Genomic DNA, 8150 nt, shown 5'->3' on the forward strand with positions numbered 1-8150 from the left:
CCAGAGCACCGGTTGGACACTGGTCCATGAGCCCGAATCACCCCAGCAGAAGTTACACAGAAAAAACGATGGCAGACCTGACATTCTGCCTTGTCATCCGCCATATTATTATTTTATTTAATTTTATAATTATTGTCTTTCATTTAGAATCACTTGATGCTCTCCAGGTTGAAGTGTATGAGCATTGCAACAAGTGGCTACAAGCACTGCCTCTTTTCACAAGAGTACGTTATCATCATCATCATCATTATTAAAAAAATAAATAAATCATTATTATTATTATTATTATTATTATTATTATTTTATTTATTTTATTTTCTTCCAGTTAATGATACTCCAAGCTATGACCACATGTGTTCCAAACATTAATGACCCTCCTACTTCTCACGATGGACCCCTTTGGGTCTGGTGGTTCGTTAATGCCATGCCCGTAACTGTACGAAGCAAGCTAGAGTTTCTGCAGTGTACCTCATTGAGGGAGCGGCTGAGACTACTCAAGGAAATACTGCCACTCCCATCTTAATTAACTACCTGTTAATTAACTAGTTGTTAATTAATCACTGGTTAATTAACTGATCTGTATATTATTGAGTTGTTGTGCATATTTATGTGTTTTGTGTTATTATTTATTTATCATAACTGCTGCATCATTAATTAATAATATATAATTATTATTATTATTATTGTTTTTCAGTCTCGTTTGATTATATTTCTTTTCTCCATTTCTTCCATTTCTTTGAGTACAAAAGCAACACTGTATCTTAGCTCATGAAACCGGCTGGCTGATACCTAAAAAATAATAATAGAGATATGTACATGCATTTCAGCTATCAAAAAAATAACACTTTAATTTTTTAGCTTCTTTATGACCGTGCATGGTCTTTGGAGCAGCTTTAAAACTTCCAATTTTGATTGAAATCAGCTCAAACTTTCTACTCAACATAAGTACATGTAGAAAGGTTACCTCAAAAGTTTTAATGTTTCCGTTTGATAGTTTCATTTCCATCAGAACCGATGGCTCCAGGACCCGATTGAGTGAACTGAAAAAAATAAGTTTCCAATTCAATTTTTAACTTTTAATATTACAAGTGATGAGAAGAAGTTCTGACCGACTCCCTCTCCTCCTAACCTGTTTGATATCGTGACGTCCACTCTCCATTTCAGAGACTCAAGTTGAGGGAATCGAACCATCTTCTCTTTTAAAGAATCTTTGATTCTCTGACTTCTACACAGAAAAATGTAGAATTTGAGGTGAAAATTACCAAATTTCTAAAATAAAATAAGATGTTATTTTGTACCTTTTTCCAAATACTAAGCTGCTAATATCTGTAATAACTTCTGCAGGAATCCTATTATTAATTCATTGATCATTAATTAATTAAATTAAATTAAGGTATTGCATTACTTAATCTGAGCCAAATCATCCTTGAAATTCTAAAATAAAATAAATTAATAAATAAAGTAATAATCCGGGTCTACCTCTTGCTTCAAGTTAGGATGACGTATAGCTAGTTTTACTAAAAGGGCCAGTCCAGAGTAGACGATCCTGTTGGTCTCTTCAGTTGATTTAGGAGTAGAGAGAGAGAGGAAGGACTCAGAGAGAGAAGAATCAACAGTAGAAGAAGAAGCCTCTAATGACTGACTCACAACTAATATGGAGGGAAAAGAGTACATTATAATACATATTGAATAGATCTACTAGTTAATAAATATACATTTCAGTATGTTCTTGACAGTGGCAGCATCACTGCCTTTCATGGCCTTGAACATCAGTTTCACTTCGTCTGGTACTCGGGCGCCATAGAATGGGGTCCTCTCAGCTGCTAATGATCCACTACCGCCGCCAGAACTGGGTCTAACCTGTACGAAACTCATAATTCGTCTTCTCTCTTGCTTGATTTCTTTAATTTCACTTTCTTGCTGCAGTGAGATTGAGCCACACCCATAAAGCAACTAGAAAACCACGCCCATTAATTAATTTATTTTGTTCACGCATGCTCATTGCAGCTTCCCTCGTGTAGTCCCTTTCTTTTGGTTAACAATATGTCTACCCTGAGCAAAAAAAGGAAGGTGAGTTGTATCTGTATTAATCTTGAAAACGGTCTCCATGTATAGGAAACTGTATCTTTTAAAAAACATAATAAATTATTATTTTTTTAGTATTATCATTGTTTGTAAATGAATTCCCACTATCCGCAGCTAATTACTGTATTACCTGTCCTTTCTTTCTCTATCTCTTCCTCAGTTTGTAGCTGATGGTGTTTTTAAAGCTGAGTTAAACGCTTTCCTTTCCAAAGAGTTGGCCGAAGATGGCTACAGTGGTGTGGAGGTCCGTGTGACGCCCACTAGAACAGAAATTATAATTCTGGCCACGAGGACACAAAATGTCTTGGGAGAGAAAGGACGTAGAATACGTGAGCTGACGGCCGTCGTTCAGAAGAGGTTTAGCTTCCCTGAAGGAACCGTTGAAGTGAGAAGACCGCTTTTATTAGCATGCATTGAGATATTGATAAAATGCTAAATAATAATTAAAGTGAAATGTAAATTAATGAGTTCAATAATAATGAGCTGATCCCAATGACCCAATATCTTTAAAATGCTACAAAGTAGCCATATTTATTAGGTAATTACCAGCCTCTTTTCCCTCCCTCCCTCCATTAGTTGTATGCAGAGAAGGTTGCTGCTAGGGGGCTCTGTGCCATAGCCCAGTGTGAGTCATTGAGGTACAAACTGATTGGAGGACTAGCCGTTAGGAGGTGAGGACCAAATACAAGAATTGTGTTGTTATTATTATTATGATAAAGCCACTCAAGTTGAAAGTTTTTCATTTCAAAATGTGAAAATTTTCTTGCCTTTTTGACAAAAGTCCCTGTACTATAGTACGGGGACTTGAGCTCGATTTTGGAGAAACTTTAAGAATTAGTTTAAAAAATCCAATTTTGATCAGAATCAGCTCAAACTTTCTACGCAACATAAGTACATGTATATGCATCAGAAAATGTAATAAAAATGGAGAATTCACACCTTCTTATTTTTGGCGAAATTTGGTCCAAATCCCTGTACTATAGTACAGGGACTTTGGCCTGATTTTGGAGAAACTTTAAAAATTAGTGAAAAAAATCCAATTTTGATTGTAATCAGCTCAAACTTTCTACGCAATATAAATACGTGTATATTCATCTAAAAATGTAATAAAATTGTCAAATTCTCTCCTTTTCAATTTTGGCAAAATTTGGCCCATGACCATGTACTATCTATAGTATAAGGACTTTTGTCCAATTTTTAAGCAACTTTAAAAATTTGTAGAAATCCGCTAGGACCACTACTATTAGTGTAATGCTATTTACTATTATCCTAGAGCTTGTTATGGCGTGTTGAGGTTTATAATGGAGTCTGGAGCTAAAGGCTGTACTGTAATAGTCTCTGGTAAGCTGAGGGGGCAGAGGGCAAAGAGTATGAAGTTCACTGATGGTCTCATGATTCATGCTGGCAACCCAACCAGACACTACATTGATAATGCAGTGACACACGTTCACCTCAGACAAGGTAAATATAATGAATGATGGTGTATGTAATTTGTATGATTTCTGTATTTCACCTAATAAATGAGGCTTAAAACTACATGTAGCTTTTGTGTATACATGTACATACATGTAAAGAATATGGCCTTAACTTATTCTGTTGCTGCTGATTTCTGTTGATGAAAGAATTAAGTCTGGTTTAAGTTTGCCACAAAAGGCAACACAGAATCCAAATTTGACCAATTTTTTGCCAACTTCGTAGCACTAATAGATTGGCCCACACATTTTATACTACGTTTACACTACAGGAGTGGGCCAAACCAGGCTGAGCTGGCCCTGCTGTACTAACCATGCTGGCCTAGTTTGGCCAAGTTCACTTCAGCTCAGTTTGATTACTGCTTACACTATCAAATGAAACTGTGCCGGCCCACTTTAAACAGAGCTGGCTCAGTTAAAGAACCTAGTGTAAATGTATAATGCTTGTATGTGAACTGTGAACCTTACCTGGCCCTAAACTACAATAATGACTTTTATTTTTAATTTATTTCATGGCATAAAAATGTGACATATTCTACAAGTAACAGTCTCCAGTGTTGCTGTGTTTTTCATTGATTCTCCTCTCCCTCCTCTCCCTTTATTAAAAGGTGTACTAGGTATCAAAGTTCAGATCATGCTTCCCCACGACCCCACTGGTAAGATGGGGCCTCGTAAGCCCCTCCCTGATCAAGTCAGTGTGGCTGAGCCAAAAGAAGAGACCCATTATGCAGAGGCTTACTCGGAGCAGAAAGGAACAAAGCCTGATTTTACAGCTGCGCCATAACTAGTAGAGAGGAGGGAGTGGGTGTGGTTGAAGGCGTGTACTTTATTCACGCACTAATGATATTACATAATTGTTAATCAATTGAATTAATAAATTATTTGATATAATTAAATTAATTCTTATGTGTGGCAAAAATGTGATTGGGTTTTCACTAATGCAGGTTTAAACTATAATTATCATGAATAATTCCCTTTGATGTTTACAAGTTAATGAGGGATTAAAATCGTATAACCTCCCTGCTGAGCCTGCTCCAACTCAATAAACAAAAAATTTTAAGTTGAAATTGTTTTGCAAGTAAACATTGAATTAGCAATAATTATGATTGTCAGCTGCCAGATGGTGATCTCTATCAGCAAGTGGCTCATTAGCTCTTCTGGATTGAGCCTAGCTCTTCCTTGACAGCGGACCCGACGGTCTCTATCATCCATGAGGCTACTGTGTTGGTCAGTCTTCTCTCTCTTCAGGAGTCTCAGCATCCCTATGAGCTCTAGCTGCTGCAAGCCTGGCTTCTCTTGCTTCAGGAGTCTCGGTGTCTCTACAAGATCTGTCTGTGACTCTTCTAGGCTAGTTTAGCATAGAATCTACACAACCAAAAGTTTGGAGTCTGAATCAGGATGATACTAGCCTGAATCAGTCGTGAAATCAGTACTGGATCATGTATTTTGGGCAATCAGTCACGACACAATCATGAAAAGGTTTTGCACTGGTTCAGGCCAGAGCATCAGGCATGATCAGCAATGATACTTGTCAGGACTGTACCAGTACTGATATCAGACTTGATTCATTCATTTTGAGCAATATTGCTGATTCAGCATGATTACTTTTGGTTGTGTAGCCTGGCTACTACTCTCTGGGCCACGTGCTCTTCAATCTTCAGGGGTAAGTCACGTGATAACACCATGAATATATCTTTAAAATACCAATGAATATCTTCAAATACCAATGAATATAGTTTAATTACGTTATACACCTCCTAGTTGGGATTCATACTATTTTAATCGCTCCTAGTCAGTGTATAACCTATATTTGTTAATTTGCTCTATATACCATATATCACAGTTTGCCTGTTATTTCAAACCAACTCCAATATAGACTATGGCCAGAACATTAGAGTTATCCCAGACGAATATTAATTTATGAGCACATTTCATAGAAAAAGTTTTCAAATGTTCAAAAAGTTATGTATGTCCACTGTAGTTATAATCATTCTCATGCTGATCAGTTTATTGATCTGTGCAGTATTAGCCAAATTCTTACTATTGGCAATTAAAGCAAGCTACATGACATGAACAAAAGGTCTTTGTATAGAGCTATGACTGTATTCGTAGAATTTCAACAGTTGAAGTGTCTACCAAGTTACTACACTATCTAACTTTCCAGAGAAATGAGTGCAAGTATAGAGTATATATACTTCCTTTAATGGTTGATGTAGCCAACTAGTTCATCTATACTACATACTTTATGAAGCAGATAATGCATATACTGGTAATACTGTTTGTTCTTTTCCCTTATTGAAGTAAATTGTAAACCAAATTGTATTGGGATATTTTCAGTCTGAACTTATTTTCATTATAGAATAGTGTTGTGTCAGTATAGTATGCCTCCTTTATAAGTCGTTCTCAGTATAGAGGCTATCATGCACATACATTCATTGGGTATTTGGGTTAGATTGTTGATCGTGCAAATTTATATATAATTTCATGAGTCATCATAAATCTCTTAATTGATACTCTACTACTCTACTTTGTTCACTTTGTTCTTGAAAATTTATGACATTTTATTATTAAAGCCAAGAATAATATTAATTAATCAAAAATGTAACATTTACAGTTAAGCAAAAGAGGCCTAAAGCAGCAAAAATAAACTGTGCATGTCCTATAGTGTTGCATGAGTCCTAAAGTTCTTGGCTTTTAGCTGATGAGCTCCGTTACTGAGCATCACAATAATGATACAGGTAACTGTCAGCATTCCTGATGGCATCATCTGGATTACTCTTGGCTAAATTCTTGCAATTAGTACGACCATAAGTAACATCATCAATGTAGCCATAAGCGTGGGCCCATTCATGAAGCAGTGTACCTTCCTTGCTTTCACCAGTTGTACTGCAATCGGTCGGATCTCCATAATAAACATCACAGAGGTACACAGTAGTGGCTCCCTTGTATGTATAGGCATAGTAGTTAGACTGGCATCGTGGACCATTGTTGTAATATGTGCAGACTTTGTTTGTTATTCCATCATTTATTTTCTGGTACACATCCTTAACTTTGTTTCCCCTTGTAGATGTGTATGTACCAAACCATCTAACATATATATTATTATTTCCAACTCCAGCTCTAGCTGTACGGGTTCCACCACAGAGCTTCTTATGAGCATCCAGTGTTTGACTGTTGTTCCTATCACCAACAAAACTAGCACTGCCACAGGCTTGGAGGTGGACAGTGTAATCAGCTTTTACGACTTCTTTTTTTGGTTTTAAGAGAATAGAAGTGTCTTCCAAATACATTTGAATGGATTCACGTACAAATGATTCCCTGAACTTCTTACCTGACAGATACTGTAAAGGTCTACTGTATTGTACAGTGTAGAGACCATCAGTATCAATGCTAAAGGCATCAGTGATTTGGACTGTTGCAGAAATACTCTCACCTGCCTTCAAGAGAACAAACTCATCCTTTGTAGGAGGGAGACGATGAATGATGATACCTTCATATTCCAGTGGACGACCGTCAAGAGAGACAGAGACAAATCCAGAGTTGAGTCCTTCGAGAGGAGTGTTACGTTTGAGTAGATAAAGATCCTCATTTGCATTGTTGGTAAACTCAAAAGAGCAAGCAACTGCGGAAAGAGCTTTATTACAAGCCATGTCAAGAGAGAGTGGCCAGCCATTAGCACTGCATGTACAAGAGAAAAGTAACATTGATTTGATAGTGTAGTAACATACCTGAGAGCACAGGTGAGGTAAGTAACCAGACAGAAGAGTGAGAGTAGAGTCTTCATGATTCCTTTCCTTGATAGACAGTATTCCTTGTTCTTGTGAGATAATTTCTTGTTTTAGTGAGAAGTGATTGACTGCTGCTGGTCACCTCCTTATATACTATTAGGTACCTCATTAATATTCATTAGCAATTAAGCAAAAACTGACCAATCAGAGGCTAGCTGCATGACATCATTATACTGAACAAAAGGTCTTTGTATAGACCTACTTAGAATTTCAACAGTTGAAGTGACTACCAACTACTTACTACGCTGTGATTGCTGTCTAGTTTTCCAGTGAAATGAGTATAAGTAGTAATTCACTTCCTCTAGACAATCAATGCTTACAAATTTTGAAAAAAATCAATACATTGCATAGTTGATTTAGTTATTTTTGCTTCTATTCTCTCACTGAAACAATATAATATGTGACTGAGAATTATTGATAGTAGTCAATAATCTTCAGTCAATAACCTCCTTGTATTGAAAAAATTATTGCACCAACTCCATTTAAAAGCTTCCCTCAATGAAAAAGATTTTATGTCCTAAAAGTTTTGTTATTTAGAAGCACAAAGTTATATATAGTACTGTAACACACCATGCAGGCTTTGTCTCATGCATACATGTTGATGTTTCTGCATGTTATTTTCATTAAATCTTTGATTGATTGCTTTTGGAACACTCCCACCCTTTCCCTTGACATTGAAAATTCATTGAATTTTATTATTAATTAAAGTATTTCTGAAGCCAAGAATGATATTAATTAATCAAAAATGTAGTAGTACATGTAAGCAAAAAGAGGCCTAAAGCAGCAAAAATAAACTGTGCATGTC

The 8150-nt window shown here is 36.3% G+C and overlaps 4 protein-coding genes across 4 annotated transcripts in view; 2 read left to right on the top strand and 2 right to left on the bottom strand.

Annotated features, from left to right (window-relative positions):
• Positions 1-759, top strand: part of LOC100632720 (LON peptidase N-terminal domain and RING finger protein 3-like) — a 4640-nt gene extending 3881 nt beyond the window's left edge. The window contains exons 4-5 of the mRNA XM_003390495.2: positions 148-224; positions 326-759. Of these exons, the coding sequence (XP_003390543.2) occupies positions 148-224; positions 326-523 (275 nt within the window). The 3' untranslated portion in view covers positions 524-759. The remainder of the gene's footprint in view (positions 1-147; positions 225-325) is intronic.
• LOC100632465 (COMM domain-containing protein 5-like) lies at positions 634-1943 on the bottom strand. Its single transcript, XM_003390493.2, has 7 exons — positions 1716-1943; positions 1480-1649; positions 1406-1434; positions 1299-1349; positions 1130-1225; positions 965-1040; positions 634-789 (listed from the first exon to the last, which is right to left on the bottom strand). The coding sequence occupies exons 1-7, from the start codon at positions 1873-1875 to the stop codon at positions 691-693; spliced, it is 681 nt and encodes a 226-aa protein (XP_003390541.1). The 5' UTR covers positions 1876-1943; the 3' UTR covers positions 634-690.
• A 27-nt stretch (positions 1944-1970) lies between these two features.
• Positions 1971-4453, top strand: LOC100632593 (40S ribosomal protein S3-like). Its single transcript, XM_003390494.3, has 5 exons — positions 1971-2070; positions 2246-2470; positions 2662-2756; positions 3359-3546; positions 4166-4453. The coding sequence occupies exons 1-5, from the start codon at positions 2044-2046 to the stop codon at positions 4339-4341; spliced, it is 711 nt and encodes a 236-aa protein (XP_003390542.1). The 5' UTR covers positions 1971-2043; the 3' UTR covers positions 4342-4453.
• Positions 4454-6194: 1741 nt separating this feature from the next.
• Positions 6195-7399, bottom strand: LOC105314849 (extracellular protease-like). Its single transcript, XM_011409244.2, has 2 exons — positions 7286-7399; positions 6195-7235 (listed from the first exon to the last, which is right to left on the bottom strand). The coding sequence occupies exons 1-2, from the start codon at positions 7339-7341 to the stop codon at positions 6269-6271; spliced, it is 1023 nt and encodes a 340-aa protein (XP_011407546.2). The 5' UTR covers positions 7342-7399; the 3' UTR covers positions 6195-6268.
• Between the last annotated feature and the right edge of the window lie 751 nt (positions 7400-8150).

Source organism: Amphimedon queenslandica, unplaced genomic scaffold, assembly GCF_000090795.2.
Source record: "Amphimedon queenslandica unplaced genomic scaffold, v1.1 AMPQUscaffold_12453, whole genome shotgun sequence".
NCBI lineage: Eukaryota > Metazoa > Porifera > Demospongiae > Haplosclerida > Niphatidae > Amphimedon > Amphimedon queenslandica.

Coding starts and splice junctions, on each gene's coding strand:
- LOC100632593 (XM_003390494.3), top strand. CDS start 2,044: ATGTCTACCCTGAGCAAAAAAAGGAAG. Junction 2,757..3,358: donor GGAGGACTAGCCGTTAGGAG/GTGAGGACCAAA, acceptor CTATTATCCTAG/AGCTTGTTATGGCGTGTTGA. Junction 3,547..4,165: donor ACACGTTCACCTCAGACAAG/GTAAATATAATG, acceptor CTTTATTAAAAG/GTGTACTAGGTATCAAAGTT.
- LOC100632465 (XM_003390493.2), bottom strand. CDS start 1,875: ATGAGTTTCGTACAGGTTAGACCCAGTTCTGGCGGCGGTAGTGGATCA. Junction 1,226..1,298: donor AGCTTAGTATTTGGAAAAAG/GTACAAAATAAC, acceptor TTTTCTGTGTAG/AAGTCAGAGAATCAAAGATT. Junction 790..964: donor GAAACATTAAAACTTTTGAG/GTAACCTTTCTA, acceptor ATTATTTTTTAG/GTATCAGCCAGCCGGTTTCA.
- LOC105314849 (XM_011409244.2), bottom strand. CDS start 7,341: ATGAAGACTCTACTCTCACTCTTCTGTCTGGTTACTTACCTCACCTGT. Junction 7,236..7,285: donor TACCTCACCTGTGCTCTCAG/GTATGTTACTAC, acceptor TTGTACATGCAG/TGCTAATGGCTGGCCACTCT.